Source organism: Rhopalosiphum padi, chromosome 3 (assembly GCF_020882245.1).
Source record: "Rhopalosiphum padi isolate XX-2018 chromosome 3, ASM2088224v1, whole genome shotgun sequence".
In the NCBI taxonomy this organism is placed as follows: Eukaryota; Metazoa; Arthropoda; class Insecta; order Hemiptera; family Aphididae; genus Rhopalosiphum; species Rhopalosiphum padi.
In genome coordinates this window covers 57,298,668-57,322,149 of record NC_083599.1, presented here as the reverse complement: position 1 = coordinate 57,322,149, position 23,482 = coordinate 57,298,668, and the positions used below count along the sequence as shown (strand labels likewise).

The 23,482-nt window shown below is 31.3% G+C and overlaps 1 protein-coding gene across 7 annotated transcripts in view; it reads left to right on the top strand.

The window, feature by feature from the left end:
* Positions 1 to 16,120, top strand: part of LOC132924498 (probable nuclear hormone receptor HR38) — a 70,601-nt gene extending 54,481 nt beyond the window's left edge. For 4 of the 7 annotated variants that reach the window (XM_060988858.1, XM_060988859.1, XM_060988857.1 and 1 more), the window contains exons 3-8: positions 3,223 to 4,220; positions 8,032 to 8,252; positions 9,084 to 9,385; positions 10,771 to 10,973; positions 11,462 to 11,640; positions 14,002 to 16,120. In XM_060988858.1, the coding sequence (XP_060844841.1) occupies positions 3,223 to 4,220; positions 8,032 to 8,252; positions 9,084 to 9,385; positions 10,771 to 10,973; positions 11,462 to 11,640; positions 14,002 to 14,261 (2,163 nt within the window). In that variant the 3' untranslated portion in view covers positions 14,262 to 16,120. Of the gene's footprint in view, positions 1 to 2,211; positions 2,434 to 3,222; positions 4,221 to 8,031; positions 8,253 to 9,083; positions 9,386 to 10,770; positions 10,974 to 11,461; positions 11,641 to 14,001 lie in introns of those variants that run through there. The other 3 variants (XM_060988861.1, XM_060988860.1, XM_060988856.1) reach the window with 3 other exon arrangements.
* The last annotated feature ends 7,362 nt before the right edge of the window (positions 16,121 to 23,482 follow it).

The window sequence follows — 23,482 nt, the reverse complement described above, 5'->3', positions numbered from 1 at the left end:
GTTTAGGTGGGTTGGAAAACATCGGAATATAAAAATATGAAATATTGTCTTATCGATATCTATACAACAGATTATATAAATCTATAGCCAAAATAAAAACAGTTACATTTTTATGAAATTTAATTTGCACACAATAATTTAAACTTAAACAAATAAAATGTTGTGTAGACCGAAATTATGTGGAAACATGTGGACTAGTATATTTTCAATAAGCAGGTCACGTCTTCTGATAAACATCTGCAGTCATCAATTCGGCGTAAAATGATTTTTCTGACGTATGAAAAGTCGGCACCCCATGCATCTAGATAAAATATTTATAACTAGAGGGACTCATCCTTTGCAAATAATAATCTCTTGTCCACCTTCGGAATTTGCCATTGCAAGATTTTTATAGTTTGCAGTGATGCGGCTAACTAAAAGCTAACCTCTAGGTTAAGAATTTTGGTACGAAATCCAATATTTTTACTACCACTATACATATTACTATATTATTATCAAGCCAGTGTATTATTAATACGCTTATTCAGATTATTTATAGTGTTATCAAATGTATGTATATAAATAGTAATTATTGATAAGCTGTCAGAAATAAAAAATCTCAAAATATTGTTACTGATTGATTTAAATTATTATAAATACCTACTAACTACTCGGATTAAAATGTCAAAAGTATAAAAGCATTAGGTTTTAAATTTTGGACCAATGCGCAAAACATACTTATTAAACTTTTTCAAAATTAATTTTCAATACACAATTTAATTTGTTTTTTTTTTTTAGAATATTATGCGGCGACTTGTTTCTAAGACTTTTTTTTATTAGTTCATATCCGAAAAATAAAACATATTTTACCTTAATGGTCTATAGTACTATAGGCTGTAAACTAAGTACGGATATTTAGTCGTGTTTTTCTTTGCTATTCTTATGCAAAACGTTAAAAACGAATTAAAAATATATTAATTTTAAAAAGTTGTTGCGCTTTAGCCTTTAAGTACACATAATAATTATATTTTTTATAGGGACGCATAATAATAAAAATAAATGCATAATATTTAACATATTTTAGTACGTATAACCCTGGATTAATAATAATATAATTCAATATAACATATTATAAACATCACGCGAAAACGCAATAATATCCATTTCTTCGACAACATAATAGTATATCTATGCCCGCAGATCGATTTCGGTTCTAATCAACATATCATTATTATCATTATAATGTATAAAATACTTGATAAACTAATATTCTGCGTGACATTTACATACAGTTTATGTTATAAATTATAATATTGGTCGTGTCCGATTGTCTGCGCGCGGCAGTCGATTGTTCTGCAGTCATTAAAATAACGTATGACGCGTTTTCCGTAGATCGCGGTCCGCACAGATAATCATATTATATTGAGATAGCTGATTAAAAAAACAAACGGCGGTTCCGATTGATCGATATGTAAACATTATTTACACACATATATATACAGAGTGATTTACCAAGTATTCGTCGATCTCTTTTTCTTCTGCAATACCGAAGTTATAAAAATCTGATTTTAGGTTTTTTTTTAATATATACTTAAAGGCCACGTTTTCAAATGCTTAAAAATTTTTTACTACGTCCTTTTTGCTATAGATTAATTATTAGATGTATAATTTTATTGGAAATTTTCATGCACCTTATTCAAAATTTGAACGAGTAGCTTTTTATTTATTTAACTCGTACACAATAAGGATAATTAATCATATCATCTACGATAAATATTCGATTTATAAAAATGGTTTAATCGTAAAAAATCATAAGATCTGATGTTATATTAACTGAAAAACTGCTCGTTCAAATTTTGAATAGACAGTACATAAATATCGTAGATTCCTTATTATTGAAAACAGAAAATTATATACCACCACTGGACACTCCTTAAGTAGTACAAAAAAAATAATTAAAAAAACGTGATCTTTATGTAAGTTTATTTCAGAGTTCTAAAAATCGTAATTTAAAATATAAATTCATTATTGAATGAAAAAAATGGTGGAAACTCGTGGAATCATTCTGTATACACCATCGCGTTTATAATCTGCAGTTATATTGTAACGACGTTATAATGTCACGAGCGGCGATTTGCAACCGATTGTTATACGGCGGCAACAATAATAATGTGACGATAATCATCGTCATTAACGACGACACGCCGGCCGTCGATACGATCGCAGTGCGAGTGTCACGATAGCGTTCGAACGTCGGTCTCGCGTACAACATATTAAAATCTCTCGCCAGAAGCCTTTCCGTCGTGGAAAAATAGTGCGTGTTCGCGGGTGCGTGTTAAAGAACTCACAAGTAGACTTACGACCATGGTATCGTAATACGGTAGTTTATTAACAAGGTACTTTATAATCGTATATGTAATATTATAAGGTCATCGCAGTGCCACCGGACCAGCGGTAAGCTATCGATAAACGGATATTGTAACGTATCGCACGATCGGTATAGGTACACAACCCGTCCAAGTTCGTCTTCGCGCTCGACAATAATAACCGTTATGATCGGGGAAAAAATGGTGGTTTACTTTTTCAATATATATACCTATATATAGACGTAATGCAATGTTCGGACCACCGTTTTTTAAATCGTAACGGTTGTCACCGAGTGCCAAGACGGACTGAACGGGTTATACTAATACGCACCTTTAATATTCGTGTAGTAACTCACATTTTCGAGTAAGTAAATAAATATAATCTAAAACTGTCGAGTTGTCCACTGCAGTGGCGGCGGCATTTAATATATCCAAAAGTAACTATACATATAATATGTGCGTTGCGTATATTGTACGCTTAAATTCGCAATAGAAAATGTTCGTGTTATTACTTATATTATTAACAGTATACAGTTGTGATGATGAGTTATTACGTCCTATATCGTATCGTGTCGAGAGTGCGATATCTCTCTATATATAATAGAGTGAGCGTATATTATATTCGAATAATGTCGTTCGTTTTTTTCAAACAGTTTTTCGTCTCTAACCCGCGTAATGCGCAGCACTACCGCGATATCTTAGACGCGCGCGTACCCGCCATAATATTATTTTTATTATATTTTATTTATTGAGATAAATGCCTAAGTCGACTCTATTCTCTATTAAACGGTACCTATTATGCATTATGATTTATGACTATAATATAGATTTAAGGTTTTTTTTGCATTTTAAACCGTGTATTTCTGTCACGTTGCAGACCACATTCACGCCGAGCAGTTTTGCCGAGCTGCTGTCCGGTTCGTATTCCGAGCTGCCGCTGAACGAGGAGATCGACTCGCTGACGGACGTACACGCCGTGCTGACGGACGCGGCTGAACAACAACAGCAACCGATTCACCAGCAACAGCACCAGCAGGATGGCGGGTCGGGCCTCCAGTTGCCGAGTTTCCAGGAGACGTATGCTGCCACTGGCGTAGGCTTCAAAATGGAAGAGGATTACGGTCCGCCGACCACTGCGGCGACCGCGGTGACTTCAGTCGCTTATCACCAACACCACCATTCCCATCTGCACCACCACCAACAGCAACAACACCACCAGCAGCAGCAACATCAGCATCATCAGCAACAGCCGGCACATCACCAGCTCCTACACCAACACCACGTCCAACAACAACACCAACAGCAGCACAACGGACAGCCACATCAGCAACAGCACCACCATCACGGATCGGCGCCCCCGGCCCCGCCACTCATACATTTCGACTATCACTTTCAGCACTTTCCGGGCGCGTTGCCGCCGCCGTCTCAGCAGCCACCCGATTCGCCGACCGCCGATCAAGGCGGCACAGCGTCCGTGTTCGAACCGATGTTGGATCACGTGGTGGTCATGTCGCCCAAGCAACACCATCAACAGCAGCACCACCACCACCCACACCACCAACAACAACACCAACATCAACAGCAACAGCAGCAGCAGCAGCAACAACAACAGCAACAGCAGCATGTCGTCGTTGCCGTCAATCACCAGCACCACCATCAACAACAACAACAACAACAACAGTCACTACAAGTGACTCAGCCGCCGCCGACGACGCCGCGGCCGACGGCCACGTCTCTGATGATTGACGCCGCCACGGAGCAGTTGCAGCACGTCGTCAACAACGCCGCTATGGTGGACGCCGCCGCGAGGTCCTCGAGGACTTCGTCGGTCGCGGCAGTGTTGGCGCTCAGGGCCGCTACCGATCCGTCAGCTAGGTGAGTCCCAAATTTATAACATACTATTATAATACGAATATTATACATCGCAGAGGTCAGGGGTCACCTGCATGTGGTAGATGAACTTTTTCTGGTCCGCAGTTAGACATTTATTTTTTATTTTTCCTTTACTCAGTTACAATATGCAAGTGATCGGGCGAGAAAAACACAAACACTAATTTCAAAATATTTATTTTATATCAATAAAACCATCATACTAATATCTCAGGTCCAGAAAATCTATTTAAAATTAAGTTTTTCTTTATAAAGTTATAAAATTGACATCTTTATATATGAATAATTGTCAAATATGCACTTATAAATGAAAAATGATTAATTATTCAAAATATACGCCTATAACTTTTAAATATACACTCGTATTACCACGAAACAAATTTATATTTTACTTAGCTAATGATTGATGGAAAACATGCAAACTCTTAGAGGTCCCTAGCCCTAGTTACGACAAACGGAGTGGTAAATCTGTGCGCCTATGGACATACGGGTAGCCAAGGCAAAAATAAATTACAATAATTAGCCTTTAGTCGACGTCTATGAGGAAAGAGTGTGATGTAACGCGGTTAAAAGCCTATTTTTAATTCATATTTGTTCGATATCTATATGTATATATGTATATACTATACATATTATAAAATTAACGGTAAAAGTCATAGTTTTTTTAATATTACAATAAATATCAAATGACAATACAAATTTAAAAAAAAACCCTGCGAGTGATGTACATAAAGTAAAACATGGACACACAAAAATATAATCATATACTAACACATATCACACGTTCCGTCCACTACCAAACGCGGTCGTATACAATTTATTCGAAAACGTTTTATTTTTACAACTTACTCGATAATTACAATCGAATCCGATATCGATCGCTTTACCCGCGTAATATATTTTATTAAATGGGTAACCATATCATGCATGAGAAAACCGCGTTCCAAGCTATTATCGTGAAAACAACCCTAACAGCGTGCAAAACATATTATATTTTGCACATAAATACGTTCGTTGTCGTCGCTCACCGAAACGCGTTTAATATCAAATATAACCGTGCAAGTACCATTATCATAATTCATCACGTCGATCTATGTCAACGGACCTCCTATAAGTCATATTATTAATAAGGTGTGTATAATATGTATTAAATATTTTATATTCGATATTATCCCGTGTAAAGTTACCGCGATGTGAGTTTATATGATGCCGAAACTAAACACTTTTTTAATACCTACCTGCGTGTTTACTTTAGTAGTTAAGTGGTTTTCACTATGTTTTTCACGTTGGTTAAATACTCGGACAAAGGGAATAGTTTTATACGTCTTATACATTTTTGTTTGATAATTAAAAAAATTTTGTTTTATTTTTCCGAAATCAAAGCATTGAATTTTAATAAGTCTTTTAAAGCTATTTGTGTTAATAAAAGTTATTATCGACAATTGTGATAAGTAGGTACTCAAATTATTAACTAATTTACTCTTCCTGGTCTTGCCCTAGGTATACAAAACGCACCAACCAATGACCCGTACAATTTATTATTACGTGGCTACAGGTATACGCAGGACATTTTATTACGACACGTAATAATTACTAATTAGCTTTCATCTATAATCGTTTATCAATCGTGAAAACTCGAGAACCATATCATCATAGCATCACATCGTCGACGTACTTATCAAATCTCGGCGCACGTTTTATATAACATGATCGCAATGACAGACTATGAATAAAATTCGACTTGGAAAAACTATTTAACAATACAATTTTTTTCATTCTGGATAAATGTAGTGATATTTTTATTTTTTGTGGTATACGTCCGTGCTTATTTTGAAAAGTCATAATAAACATTTTTCCCTCGAGTTAGTAATTACTAAACAAATTAATTCATATTTTGCACTTAATATAAACAGAATATTCGTACTATACAATTTAAAAAGAATGTTCGTATAGTTTTTTCATAGTTTTTTTTATCAAATAAATCACTTTTATTTTAAACAGAGTCAACAATGTCTTCAACATCAATATTATTCAGTATATATTATTTTCTCTGCACAGCCATAAGCGGGAATGACTCTAATTATTATTTTAATAAATAGTCCGCTGCCCACTGCTGCGGCTCACCACTAACAGTCCCGATATCCCGCCAGACCTCGTTCGCTAATGTATAATGTATAATTTACCTACGAATGAATATTACTGTTGCACACACAACACGCTACACATATATCGACAATGAACGTTATAATAATAACGGCGATAATAATAATTGATAATTATCAGCAGCTGCAGGGGCCCGGATTTGAATAATTTCAAAACAGTATTTTTTTACGCGTGATTCGATTCATTTTATAATACGGACTACGTGATATTACCATACAATATAATAATGTATACATTTCGGCGTTTTTAACTAATTATTCAAAATACATTTTTTTTTCGTTACAAAATCGACAATATTCTTCATCACTCTTTCCGACGATCGATGATACCATATAATTTGTAGCATAAGTATTGTATCCACTGGTGACATTTGATAAAAATATAGCTATTAAAAAAATACTTTACGTAGAAGAGTTAATATAGTTTATCTAGTTTATAACTATAAAAAGTACATTAAATTAAATTACTTAAAATATTAAGACCAATATTAACAACAGATATTTGCTATACAAACAAACGAAATAATCAAGGTCGTACGATAAATTTCATATTAATGAATGCTCAATAATTTAATGTCAATAAAAATTAAAGGATAATCAAGTATTATTTAATTATGTTTTATCTAATGGCAGCTGATATAATATATGTATGATACAATCTAGCAATTATATTCCAAGTTAATATCGATGATAAAAGTTAGCATTTTTCAATAGCATTTATAATAAAAACACAATATCGCTCTAAACAAATAGATCTGCATAACTATTATTATATCCATCACAATGCAGAACGAATTAAATAATATAATATGGTATTGGTGATATTTATAATACGCTTTGGGTCGAGAAGACTCTCTGCCGAATTTCTAGACCGTGGCTATAACCTAAGACTTTGGCGAAACAGTTTTTACTACTCATAACCGTTATTATTTTGCAACCACGCGACAACAAAATCACTCGGGATTTTGGTAAAATTCGCATCTCTCTCTCTCGTTCTCCGCAACCTGCAATCAAGCTCAGTGTTCCGCGTACATGCTGACTGGAGCAGTCTTTTTTAATAAATAATCTGGTAAACGCCTACGCTCGCAGTTTTTCAAACCTAATTCAGAGCTTACATTATTGCGTATATCGTATACCTATAGTTATATATATATATTATTGTTCAATATGTGTGCAGGGCCTGTTCAGAGGTTTTTCGCCACCCTAGATAAAATATCTAATTTACGCTACACGTATTCATTTGATTATTTGTTTTGTTGGATAGGGACTAGGGGGTATAGGAAAATAAAAGTTATACGAAAATGTCTCCATTTATTAATGACACATAATATTATTTAAAATCGTCGATTTTACGTATTTTTAGGATATTTAAAAATAATATAATGTATATTGCATACTCGGTTTAACAGCTGGCTTTATTATTTGCAGAAGTCGTAATGAATCCGATAAAACCTCTTGCCATGTCCCGGGATCAGATAGATTTGCATTAAATTTAAAGTAATTTTTCCCTCTCCCACACGCTCTGCATTATATCTCGTTCTCTCCTATCTGTATATCGCGTGCGTCAAGTCATCGTTTTTTTAATTTTATTTATTTATTTAATGTTACTAATTAATTGTTTTTTCCTATTGCAGCAGCATGACGCCGAAAATACGGCATTGCATCAACACGCTGTCGGTGACCGTGCCCGTCGAATGTTCGCCGCCCACGCCGGACGCCGCTTGTATTATGCCGCAGAGGAACGCCACCGCCGCCGTGGCCACTGCTCCGTCTTCGCCGTCCCAGTTGTGCGCGGTCTGCGGTGACACGGCCGCGTGCCAGCACTACGGGGTGCGCACGTGCGAAGGCTGCAAAGGTGAGCGCCGACAATAAAGTGTTTACAATTTTTGTGTCTATCTGTACGTTTATGGCCAATACCGCTGTTTTTTTGTAAAATTTATTATTTGTGACTTCGGTTCAGTCATGGCGGCGGGCCGGGGAAACTCTGTTAAATATCTCTGATACATGTTAATTATTAGCTGGCGATTAAAACTATATTGGCTAGAGATAACGAATGGCGGTAATTTGATTTACTCGCTGCGGCGTCAGCGATTAAAGACTGCACACGACAGCTGTGGATCGATTGCTGTTATATTATTACTATCACTATCACGCGTTTATCCATTATTGACATATAAACTAAATAATAGTCATGCGATTTCAAAGCGGGTCAATTCTTTCAATATTTTTCTGATATCGTTCTCAGTCGGTTTGGCAATTATGAATTTTTTCAACCATGAAATAGGATTTTAGTTTTCGAGCAGTGAAGGCACTCCAAAAATCGCACGTTGTCTGTAGATTTTAACACGTGTGTTGTATACTATACGTATACTTTAAAAAGTACGCCATTTTAGTTTCTTAGAAAATTAAATACAAAATAAAATCATGCGTTAGACTATTTTTGAACAAATTGAGCTATACAAAAATTGGTTTTCGCTAATATAAAAAATATAACTCCGGATCAAATGAAATCTATTCTGTGTCCTAGAAATAGCCTTACTTGAAAAACTCGATAATACATCAGTCAACTGGAATACTAAAATACTAACCAATTACATTTAATAGATCAATCTTATACCTTCCTATTAAAGCGATAATATATTATTTCATAGTGATTGGCTATATATTGCATTTTTCTGTGGTGTAGGATTTTTCAAACGGACCGTTCAGAAGGGCTCCAAGTACGTTTGCCTGGCCGATAAAAACTGTCCGGTGGACAAGCGTAGACGGAACCGGTGCCAGTTCTGTCGATTCCAAAAGTGCCTGCAGGTGGGCATGGTGAAGGAAGTGGTGCGAACCGACTCGCTGAAAGGTCGTCGTGGCCGGTTGCCGTCCAAGCCCAAATCGCCTCACGGATCGCCACCCAGCCCGCCCGTGTCGCTCATCACCGCGCTCGTTCGGGCCCACGTCGACACCAATCCGGACTTCTCGTCGTTGGACTACTCGCAGGTAAAAAACACTCGTTCTGTAAAAGAAAACAAATCCTAAAAAACGTATTTCGTTTCTTATAAGCTTACAGAGACAAACGCGTCTCGCGTAAACGCCCTTTGCGTGTTTTGTTCCCCATGCGATTCCGATTTATCACGATAATATAAGGATACATATATTATTCGTCGTTATTCGACTGTTCAATTTGTCGCATGCCTACTCATGAGCGGCTACGTCTTAGATGGTTAGATTTAATATGATAATATACGACGTAAAAAATAAAAATCGAATTTATAAGAAACATATAAATACGCAATATGTATTTTTCATTCGATGTTTTGAGCGATACATATTTTTTACGATTATACGCGTTTTTTAATTAGATAAATAATAATAGATATATAATAAAATACTCAATTATTAGTATAATCTATAGTTGGTATAAACAACACTTGTTTTCGAATTTTGTAAAATTCTCAAAACTGGAAATTACGGGTAGCTTACATAAATTATCTTCTTGCGATTGGACGACAAGTCATTAGTCAGCGAAATCATTTGCGTTTTTTTTTTTTTGTATGTTAATAAGATCTCCGTCGACGAAAATATTGGTTGATAAAAAATTTTAATCACGTGTGTTAAACACACTTTAATCTGTGACGTTAAACCTATATCCCTCAATATTCTATAAAATGTATATATCACGTAATATCTACGTATTTTTTTTTACTTTTTACTGCATAAACGCATATATCTATACAACTCAATGCTATTTAAGACGTGAGTAGGTACTTTTAATCCCTAACACGCTTCTGCTCACCCCATGTTTATTACGCGTATATTATTATTATTTATACACATTGTCTATTTTCACTCTCGTTAATAAAAATAACACAATACACGCGCGCTGGTATTAAATTCCCACGCAATGGTTATAATAATAATATATCGACTGTTTGTCGAAAAGAAAACCACGCAAAGGTGGTGAACATTTCTACTTAAACATATGGTATATGTGACAAAAAATATTGTTGTCGTTCGAGTCTTATAAACATAATATGTATATATTATTCTGCTGGTACGTTCATCATATATATTATATAGGTTAGGTATACGTACCTACAGGGTGATTATTTTACCACGAAACACTCGATATTCCTTAAGCTCAACAACCGATCTAACCTTATGGCTCAGCATGTTTACGTTAGATTTTCTCAGGCTTTTAGGTTAACTTTGATAAAACTTTAAGTGATGTCAAGTGTAGGTAAATATCACAATAAAATAATCACCATGTACGAATCACTATATACCACGGTAGGGATTGTATTTCGGTGTACAGTAAAATTACGAGTATACTATGTCTTAGGTAATATTAGGTAATATGATTGTATTAACGGTGTTTTCTCTAGTATCACGAACCAAAACCGTTTGAACCACTGATCACCGAAGCGGAAAAAATTCAACAGTTTTTCGGATTGCTCACGACGTCCGTGGAAGTTATTAGACATTTCGCTGAAAAGATACCGGGATTCAAAACTCTGTGCAAATTGGATCAAGATTTATTATTTCAATCAGCATCTTTGGAACTATTCGTGCTCCGTCTCGCGTACAGGTATATGTTGAATAATTATTCGTTTTTGGTAATTTAATTTTTAATGTTGTTTAAAAAAAATATTTTTAAGGCCTTTTATGTTACACACCCCTCCACAAAGGACATTTCCGGATGTACCAATCCTATACGGCTATACTTACTTATTATTTTGATACCTAACTTTATTATGTTCATAGTCACTAACATACTATCGTTTAAATTAAATTATATCACAGAAGACACCTACATTCATTAAAGCATAATAAAGAGGGGCGATTATTACCATTGGGTTTTAAAACACTTTATTGAATTTATAGTACAATTATTTATCTGTTTTATTTTTAATAATTAAATGAATATAGTAAATCCCCCTCCCCTCAACAAGTTAGTGAAATATATTTATTAATTTAACATTCCCTAGCCAATGCGTGCCTATATAACTACATTGGTAATAGTTTTTGTTGTTTTTATATTAGCTTAAGCTAATGCCGTATTTGATTTTCTCCTAGGACAAAATACGCCGATACGAAACTAATATTTTGTAACGGGGTGGTTCTGGACAAACAACAGTGCCACAGGAGTTTTGGCGATTGGTTACAAGCAATATTAGACTTCAGTCAATCATTACACTCGCTGGACATCGATATATCATCTTTCTCTTGCCTGTGTGCCTTAACTCTGATTACAGGTATACATTTTTATCTTTAAATATTACAACATGTATTGTATAATCGTAATAATATCCTATAATATTATATAGTAACGTATTAACAAAGAAAACACCTTTCGGGATCTTTTTATTCAATTATTATAAATAAAAATAATAACACGTAAATAATCTAAATTAACAGAACTGCAAAAAATCTAATCCGGTACACTATTTGTTCTTAACCACCAGATTGTGACACACTATAGATGGTTAATTCAATAAAACAAATTTGGTTGGTTTCTAAACTATATAGGTAGTTGTAGTCTTCTCCATAGAATTTTCTCACCCAAAACTGTATTTTTAGGTTTATAATTTCATTATTACGCATCTAACTTATCTAATACGAGAGTATAAGCTATACTTTGAATAATTAGTACCTTGTTCCTATATAAATATATTTAAAATATAAAATGCACGTAAGCAGTGTTTTATTTTTTATTCTTTACATGGTTACATAAATATAAATATACTCGCATTATATATATCTAATATACTTCTATATATTTATATTATAATATATCAAGTTGCTTAATTTATCGTAAGGTATAAAATATTTTAATACCCTGTATCATTAAAATGAAAAGTTCAGGAAACATAATTGTTTATTATTATTTTACTTTATACATTTCGTAAATACGTATTTTTAAAATAAAAGAAAAACCATCAGAATTTATAATTGAATTGTTTCAATCAAAACGTATTTAAGTTATATATTTTTTCTTATCATTAGAAAAATAATAATCTTTAAAACTTCAGCTATTTATATTTTATTTCAGTATTTCAACTTAATTAGTTGTTAACTTTAATAAAATGTATTGCTATGTTAATCTTTTTTCGAATAGAGAACACAGTTATATAAAAATAAAATTTGCGTATCTTAATGTCAAAAACTCTTTTGTTGCGCGATTGACTCATAAAGATGTAAAAAGACCTAAATTGACATAGTAGAAGTGAACACACAGAGTATCACTTACACCGAATCGTAGTCAAAGTGACTGCAGTAACCACAACGCCATCTAGTGTCTACTGCAAAGTCAAAACGTCTGGCGATAGAGTGTAATAAAAACATAATATTACGTATAATGTATTAATGTATAACGTAGATAATATTATTGAGCAAAACGTCAAACTCTAGGAAAACCGAGAAACAGCATACAATACCTATTTTCAACACCGTAAAATTAATTTTTACAAACCAAGAATTTTCGCATTTATACGCATAGAAATTTACAATATAACATAACATTTAAATTTAACGCGACTAATAAAGAAATAAAAATTATCATAATATCTACCGGCTACCATAGAGTACAATCATAGAATAGGTGATGGAAATATGGCCAACAATTTGACAATAATATATAGTTTGATATAGCACGAAGAAATATCTAAACATAATCAATACTGACATATATACAATATACATAAATATAAGATGACGTAAATTATACACATTGCATATCATAGCCAACAGCCACTAAGTGTTCTATTCAATATATACATTTTGAATTTCCCTAGCAATTTAATTTCTACAATCATATGCGTATAATAAAGATTTTTTTTAAATCAAATTTCATATCTACTGAAATTGTATCACCTAACGATATTATATTATTAAAATAAAGTTATACTAATATTATTCTTATTCGAAATTTACAGAAACCTAGTAAATTTTTATGCAACAAAATAAATATTGTGTAACCAATAAGGCAAACTCCAATACTTGTTAGAGTGAATAATTACTTATATTAATAATAATTTGATATCTGAAACTCAACGGTAAACCTATCACTTGTGTTTGCACGTCAGTATTTCACGGTATTTTTAATTATAAGCAAATAAAGAGACTTTTTAAATATTGCAATGTTTTGTATACCTACTCATAGTTCATTTGAAAATCAAATTATCGTAAAAACCCAATCAATAACAGATAATGTTCTCAGCTTATCAAATTTTATGTTAGTCAATTCACTACTCGAATGAATATTAAATTAAAATAAATAACTTTAAATATTAAAGTTAACAAAACAAATTTGGTTTGGCTAATCGCAAATGTGTTATGCGTTGTGTATAGGTCTCACTTACACGATGAGACGTCTTCTTAACAGAATATTCTGTCATCGTCTACATCATAATAATCAGTTAAAATATGTCTGTATATTATAAGTATATCACTACAGTATTATTACGCAATTCTATTGTGCAAAATATTGTGTAATAAAATGTTTTTAATGAAATAATAATAACCGTCTGTCGTCTGTACAAACGTTATATTATAATACGAGTGTTCAGTTCGTGAAAATATTACATTTTAAACTTGTGCGTGGTTTTTGTCCTCAGAACGGCACGGTCTCCGGGAAGCGAAAAAAGCTGAACAGATCCAGATGAAAATCATCAATTCTCTGCGGGAACACATCACGTACAGCATGTCGGATTCGCAGCGCAAGTCTTATTACTTCTCGAGACTACTGGCAAAACTGCCAGAGTTGCGTTCGCTCAGCGTGCAGGGGCTCCAGCGGATATTCTACCTGAAACTGGAAGACCTGGTTCCCGCCCCGCCGTTAATCGAGAACATGTTCATTGCTAGTTTACCATTTTGAAGAACACGACCATCCATACGTTATTACTTATTATGTAACGTAAAACCATCGAAGTGAATACGATTTTCTTAGTAACCAGCATCCGTTAATCATATCTATTCAATTCTGTTATACCTATACGTATATTATATTATTGTTACCTACATCAATACTTAAATAGCGTATAGTATTGTACGTATATAAGATAGCGTGTTTCATTATTATTATTATTATTATTATTATCATTATTATTATTTTTATTATTATTATTATTTTTATTATTTTTATTTTATTAATATTTTTATTTTATTTTTTCGTTGAGTTTCGAAATTTATCCAAGCCCGCGGTATAAAGATCCTCTTAAAGTCTAGGCCACGTAACTATTGTAGGAAAATTTGTTGGCCCCCCTCTACTAAACCAAAAAATGAAAACAACGCTATCGAATTCAAACCATATAAAATTCAAAAACAAACGTTCCACGGGCAGGTCTGCGTTTTGCCATGACCCCCCCCCCCCCCACCGCTATCCACCAACAACCTAAAACCCCGGCTTTCAAATATCAGACATGAAAAGTTTGCTATTTTTACAAACGCGTTTTATATCATGTTTATAAATATTTCGTGGTTTGGGTCATACAGTTGTACATTATGCTTGTAAAAACTATAGACGTATAACCCACAAGAGCACAATATTTGATAATAATATAATGTCCGACCAATTTAATGGAATTCTGAACACTCTGTACAAATTGTTAATGCACACACATATTATTATGATGTCTTAAATTTACTATTATTTAGTAATAAAATTGTATTTGCCATTTATGCGTTTAGCCTACTTTGATCATTATGTATATTGTTGTAGAAAAGTTCGCGTTAGTTAACTTTAATATTATTATGATACATTTACGCGTGCACTCCAGTGGTGAGGTGAATTCAAACGTTTATGAAGGTCTTTTTTAACAAATCAGACCGCTCACCAATGAATTCCCTATAAATAACCCTTTAAAATTTGATTTAAACATGGGAATAAATTACAACTACATAATACTCCCATCCACTTAGTAATACACAAGTGGTAGCGGCCTTTAAGACACCTCCTTCGCTATGCCACTGTATCTACGCGCATTTGAGTGTGTCTATATGTTTGTTTGTGTGTGAGTGTGAATGTGTGTGTGTGTGTTTGTGTGTGTGTGTGTGTGTGTGTGCGTGTGTCGTATGATTGATATATATGCTTAAATAATTAAATATAAACCTTATAGTATATAGAATACATTGCATTTATTTAACTGATTATTACTTAATTTTAGTCGTCAAGAAATGTTAAAAACAAAATGCCATTTGTGCGACATAATTATATAATATTATATAGCCTTGTTGTAAAATGTTTTGTTAATTTCTTTACGGAAAAATGTGTTAAATTTATAAACTGTTTTTTTTTTCTTTTCTCGCTTCACTGCCGTGAAATATTATTGTTAGTGAAACTTATCATCGGTTTCATTCCTTCTGTAGTTATGTAATGTAATAAAAAAAATATGTATTGACATTTTAAAAACCTTATTTTTAGTATCGTTTGTATCCTTGTATTTAAAAAAAATGTTCATTATAATATCTATTTTATAGTATATAATATTATTATATACAAATTACAAATACTATATTTCATGTTTGTAAAAAAAATGAAACCGGAAAATAGCCAATAGGCATTTTTTATTTAAAATGTATGGTTTTATTGCTTTATATGTTGTAACTATATATTATATTATATAATTTCAGAGATATGCAAAACTATATAAAAGTGTAATACGCCCGTTTTACGTTCGTCCGTTGTACTTTTGTGTGCGATTCAGAATAAAATATATGTTTCATTATTATATACAACGGTGTAAAACAGCATATGCTATACCTATACCTGTACAATATATATAAGCCTATGACTGCCGTTTTCTATGGAAATACAATATGTACACTCGCTACACAGACTGTGCCGCTTCGTCCGTATTTGGGCCACCTATTGACACCTATATAGATTCTGGGTATACATAACTGCCTTTGACGTACAACTCGGGTCGGCATCCCGACCACACTGCACGTAACGAGTATTTCATAGACTGTTCACGTCGACAGATACTCGATACATTAATTAAACTTACTTTGAAGTATTCATCTTTTTCTTCTAAAGATTAAAAATTTGTATTAAGAGGAATATTATATAGTAGTATTTAGTTTAGTAGGGCATTACAATGCATTTGCATCTCTTTTTTGGGGGGTATCTTATGCGATGCTTTCCAAGCCACAAACATGTTTCGATTACTCCGTGCTCTAATCACAACATTTTTTTGGGACCTTTGTTGACGTTTTTAATGCATTTTTGACACATTTCTCGTATTATGACTAAAAAAAATTGACCTCATTGAAATATAAGCACTACATAGTGTCACAGTAATATTATAGTACTACGTAATATAAATTAATTTTCATTTTAAACTTTAAATCAGGTAATTCGGTTTCAAATTAGACAAGGAAATTTATCTCACGTCACGTCGTCACACCATCCAATAATTAGCAGATTTTATTGCATGCATAGAACTAAACAACTTTTATCGGAGTATTTGAATTTATTTAATAAATAATGAATTTTTTTATATTCTTAGGGCATTTTTTTAGAGTTTTTAGGTCTTAAATGCATTTTTTTAAAGCGCATTTTAATCCTGCAATCTTTATTTTGCTATACACGCCAGATCGGGACATGTATATATAATGTCTCAACACTTTCAACTATCAGTGAATTAGTGTATGACGAACGTTTACAGTATCCGTATAGAGTTAAATTGTGTATGAAATACAAAATAATTTTTTTATCCTATTCGTTTTAAATGGATCACCCGCTAGACGATTGTTATATACAATATATATCGATATGAATGTCAGCGTGAGATGTACAATGTAGGATGTAAGACGCGATAAGATGTGTGTTTTCTATTTGCGGTGTCGAGACAATGACTGCCAATTTTTGTTAAAATATAATTAAATATTAATAACACGATACAATATTATTAGTTATTACCTATGCTAATGATTTATAATCGTACATTTTTACTTTTCGACTAATTTTTCTAACTAAAATTAATACAAACCAGAGCATCTTACTATTCTTACTAATGCCATATTATTAATAATTTATTATATATACATATTCTTTTAGTATAGACGTATTTGATAATATAGTAAAATAAATCGAGTATTGAGTAAAAACCTATCTAGAAACCTAAAATGTACGAAAAAGACATACATTTAATAGATATTTAAAGTTATTAGTATCGCAATACTGGTTTTAATGTATTTTATCCACCCCTGAGTGTAATATACAAAAATGTATTTACATAAACTTAAAGTTCCTCTAGACGACCTCGTTCCAGATTTTCGATTTTTTCTTGCAAACCGGAAATATTTGCATTTGAAAATTTAAAGATTTTTTAAAAAACCATATAAAATAGAAAAAAATATAAAACACTGGATCGCTGTCGTCTAGTAGAACTTCTCAAGTTTATTTAAGTATGTTTTTGGTTAGAAAAATCATAAATTTTCAGTCGTCAAGGGCTGCTCTGCTTATGTACAGCGACGGCGTTCTTGAACAATATTTATACTACCATCCTGCACGCGACTGCAGCCTGTACAGCTCCATAGGTCAAAACTGGTTTTCATATCTTGGCTGAGCCACTCGTAGTTTATGAATATAATATATATTATAGTCAATACGAAAACAATAATGTTGGTGACCGAATAATATTTGTTTTATTTTTCCATAAAACCGATATTGAATTTTATATTTCGTATACTAGCTGTCCATGTAACTCGGTGTAAGTGAGTACCCTAGGTCGGAAACACGACTTGGGAGAAATTCTAGTAATCACAAATTATGTTTGGTGATTAGTTGGGTGATAACGATGTTTGCGAAGTTATTGCTACTGATAACACGATACTTTGGCGGTCTTGTTTTGAATGCGGAAAAGTTGGATTTGAGTTTCCAGATGTCTGTCATCAACCAGTGTAAATCGATTCCTCACTATGCGATCCTACCTCCTGACGTCGAAAGTCTGGTAATGTTTTGTACATGAAAAGGTTAAAGTAGAATCCTTGATTGATTTGAGTAACTAGCAGTTTGTCATCAAACAGTGTAATTCGGTTTACACACAAATAAACATACCAGGTAGGTGGACCGGGGCTAATTGGCTCACTTTTTACATTAAAATTTTGAATTTATTCAGTTTTATGACTTTAAAGCTCAAAATACACCTAACTGTTCAGTAACTTGTAAGGTACATAATTAATTTAAATTGCCATCTTAATTATTAATCCATAATTGACAAAAAAAATTAAACTAAAAAAAAATAATCAGACCAACTTACCCCGTGTACGGAGCAAGTGTCACACATATGAATATATTCAGTTTTTCCTCATTTATATTCATTTATTTAAATTTAGGTATTGTTAAAATATAGAAAACAAAATAATCGATGAAGCAATAGTATTTTTATTCTCTCTTTTGAAGTCAAACATTTTAAATTATAATATAAATATATTCAAATTTCCTTATTAATTTATTCAACAGTAGGTATTTTTTAAATATATCAAACATAATCGTCGGATCGCGGACCACGTGAGCGCAATAAGCGAAATCAGAAATTTCAAAATATTGGTATAATATATATATTTTTTTTCAAATACTTCCGGACCTCATTAGTCCGATGCTGTGTGGTACGTAAAAAGTTTAAGTCGAATCCTTGATTTGAGTGTCTAGTCGTTGATCATCAACCGGTGTAAATCGATTTTGATTGAAAATTTAAATAACTGCGTCGGATCGTAAATTATAAGAGTCAGGACTCTAAATAGTCTAAGCTAATAGAAAGGTTTAACTTACTACAAATTATTATTTATTTAATTAATAATTTTAGAGATTTATATTGTACATTTTCAACCTGATTAATATAAAAAACTTAGACAAAAATTAAAAATAAATAAAATTAGTGTTTGAAATAAAAACTTCGGTGTGGAAAACATTGATTTGACTATTTAAGTTAAATATTTCATTCCGTAAATCACTTAGTTTAAGTGTTACCCTTAACAAAGCTATACTTTTCAATTTTCTTCCATGATTTTACATAGATGTTCCAATAATAAATATTATCAAAACAGATTTTTTGGTTTATTATCATTGATTTATTATTTTAATTATTAAAATTAATTACTAAACGTGTTTGATCTGTCGTGAACACTAAAAATAAATAGTATAAATAGTATAAAAAAAAAACAATCCGATATGTATAGTATAATTTCATTCATTTTGAAAACTAAAACATACAAGTACAACACAATTTAATTAATTTAATTTGAATAGCTACAAAATATAGATTTGTAACAATTTTTACTTATAAAATCACACAACACAATGATTATTTATTGAGAAAATAAAACATAAATGACAGATAAACTTCACATTAGGTATGGTTTAGTTTAAATAAAGCTTTTAGCACGTTAAGTGTTACTTAAGTGTTAAAAGTATAATGAAATTCGAATATATTAATTTAAGCTTATAGCTTATGGTTAAGTTATAGCTTAAGTCGAATAATATATAGTACCTATACGCCCAATATACCATATTAAGTTAATAATAAATCTGTAATAATTTAAATTTTCGCTCCAAACATATTACCTATATATAGGTCCGTTTTTCATTCATGGTTTTTATTTCACGCGTGCAGATTGGTAATAATATAATATGCTAGTATGCTACCCATTTCTCTAATTATTAATATATTTTTTAACGATTTTCTGTAGCTATATTTATACACAATTGCATTATTTAAATTCGAACGCAGTGAAAATATATTAAAACAATTAAACATTACATTCATTTTAACTTTGAAGAATACATTTTATATATTATATAACAGGTATCGGTTATTTTTCAACCATTTTGAATATCAGACAAGACTTCGGAGATCTTATAGTTTTTTGGTCGACTCCTGATTGTAGTCCGTACAAAGTATAAATAATGTATTTACTATTTTCAATGGTTATTAAAATCAAATAAACATCTCGATTGCGCCTTATGTATTTTAATGTAAATATAATATAGCACATTCACGCGAACTAACAATGTATTTATGTATATTTGACACTTTATAATTCTTTTTTATGTATGCCTATAATCGATTCGACCATGTATAAGTATTTAATTATCTACGTTGCACTTGTGATGTATTTTAGTCATTTTTCTGTGTATAATATATATAATATAATATTATGTTACAGCGTGTGATAGACTTTTGAATTTCAAACGACTGTAAAAGACAATTGTGCTAAGGTAATTTTAATATTTAAAAAAATGGTATAACCTTTTAGACATTTTTCAAAATGTTTTACTTGAATACAAAAAAGTTAAATGTCTTTAAATAGCGCATACAACTCCAAATGTAAGTTTTAAATTGAGTTTTGAAGATGATGATACAAATATTTCGCGAAAATTTCCAGTCTCTATACTCTCTACCGTTATTAATTTATGAATTAAAACAAAAATAACAAGAGGCTTTCTCCGCCGTGCGCAAAAACATTAAATCGTGTATGTATATTGTATATTATATCATATAATATGTTATTAAAATTATAATTATAATAGTAATTATATTAATCATCGGTTTCTAGGTGTATTTAACGAATATTCCGATAAAAAAAATAATAACAGTGCATAGCGTCTAAATATATCGAATTTAGATGATGTCCCGAAATCGGCCAGTTAAAAATTACTGCGCTCATTATTGCTAATAGTCTCATTTATTTATATTATTATTGCGTATTTATTATTTAGTCGTGTATGTATATAGATATTATAGGTACTATTGATTTATATAAATTTTAAGCAACACTAGTCGATGCGTACTAAATCTTCAGAAATCATTGTAGTTTATAATTGTAACACATCTTTTTAAAGTTTTCCTTTTTGATCGAATAGAAATTTATTTCAATATTTTTTTTAGGTGCCTACGCCGACTCGTCGGTGCGTCAGATTAACACGTTTGCCCGTTCCTTCTTCTGCCGTACATGGCCGTGTGAACAGTGCTTTACAAAAAAAGTAATAGTGCTTACTGCTTAAATAGTAATAACAGTTTGTTATGTTCGTACTGTCGTTTATATACTAACACTACTAATGTAAAATAAACTTTAAATAAACACAAACAAAATATAAATTCAACAGTATATCTTTATTAAAAATAAATTCGTTCTCTGATCACAGTACTTTATCCGTACCGTGAATTTCAGAAGAGCCCCCTTTTCTCACATTCTGATACTCTTTAATAGGTATCTAAGACATGTTGTTGTCTCAGCTCATTTGCTTCATTGACCTAAATTATATGAGTATTATTTAGCATTTATAAACTTTCTATTATTCAAATAACCGATTAAATAATCGCACAGCCCTAAACATAATAAAGAGGTAATATATTGAGCCATTGAGGTCATTATTCGGGATAAAAACTATTCTAACTTATGACGGAGACAAAATTACAATCATTTTTATTTAATAATGATTTTTTTTTATGAACATATTTTTAAGGTTAGTTTTTTTTTAATTGATTGAAATTTTACTAGAATTTGAATACACCACTGCGATATTGAGATGACTGATATTGACATGATATGTTTGTACACAGACTGCACTTCAGCATATAATATATCTAGATGTATATTTATTAAAATTTTTTTTTTTACTCAAAAATGCGATCACACGCATGTTACATAATTTTTTATCAAGTAAGTGCTGAATGTCTTATACCTGTTGTCTGAATTATCAGTATCTGATGATCATGAATGAATAATTTAATCTACGTAATATTTTGCAGATGTCAACATCTTGTTTTGTTTTTTATGTTGATATTATTGTAAAATTTCAATCACTTAATTTCTAACCTTGTTTCTTTTTTTATAATTTATGAACACTCTTTCTCTTTATAACTAATTATTTGTATATATCTCTCGCCCTTTTTTTCATAAATATTGTAATAGTAATATATATATATATATAATATATAATATATACATCTTATAATACTTCGTCCTCATATCCAATATTTATGTTTCGTCACTTGTGGGAATCCGTTCCATCGTTTGAATAGACTGTCCATATATGTGTCAACAGTCCTGCAACCTGTGTTGAAACAAAGAAGCCTGTTATCGTTGTGCGTTAAAAACCGTAGTGTTCATCTAAACTTAAACATTTTCTCGTTCTTTTTTTTTTTTTGCTTACATTCTTATTTTTTAAGAAAAAAATTGGGGAAAAAAATAAATTTATCTTAACCCTTAAATGCTTAAAACTCCATATCAATCTGAAGTCACTGGACTGAAATATGTTGTGTTACCTTTAAAAATTAACACACTGTACACAATTCTTTAGATAAATGTTATATAATTCACTTTGACTTATTTTATTGGCTTATGATAATTTTTAGAGTAATAATATCACACATGAAAATTTAGTTAGGTACAAACTATTAATTCTTCAAAAACCAAATACAATATACAAATTAAACTTCATAGAAAAAAAATAAACAAATTAATTTGGTATGTAACTGTGCAGTCAATATATTTAAAGATTAAACTCAACATTCATCAATATAAATTACTTTTTACAAAATATTAATAGTCATAAAATTATAAAAAAATAATTAGGCACAATTTTTTTTAAATTTACATTTGAAGTTAAGCTCTACCCTAATCTCCATAAATATAATCTACTTAAATAATAAATAATAGTTAAGTCAATAGTCGTTTTTGTATTTTAGTTAATTCATTAATACTTATTATACATACATTTTTTTTTTTATTTGAAATCAAAAACAATAATATTACATAAAACATCTGACAAGATAACGTTAATTAATATATTGTTTGATACCTACTCTCTTTAAGCAAAGCTTATGTTGGAAGCAGAGAGTTCACAATTTCAAGTCTCATAACTTATTAAAATAATGTTAATGAGTAAGCAACACTTAAAAATTTAGATTTATAAAAAAATTAATAATAATTTAACAAAGTTAATGAGAAATAGGGAATTTTTTTTTTAATAATTAATAACATAATAATGGAACTGTTAGGGAAATAACTGCAAATTCATTTGTTTTATTATAATTTCGAATCTTGAGTTATTCTCAATAATTTTAAGATAATATAGTAATTTATTGAAAA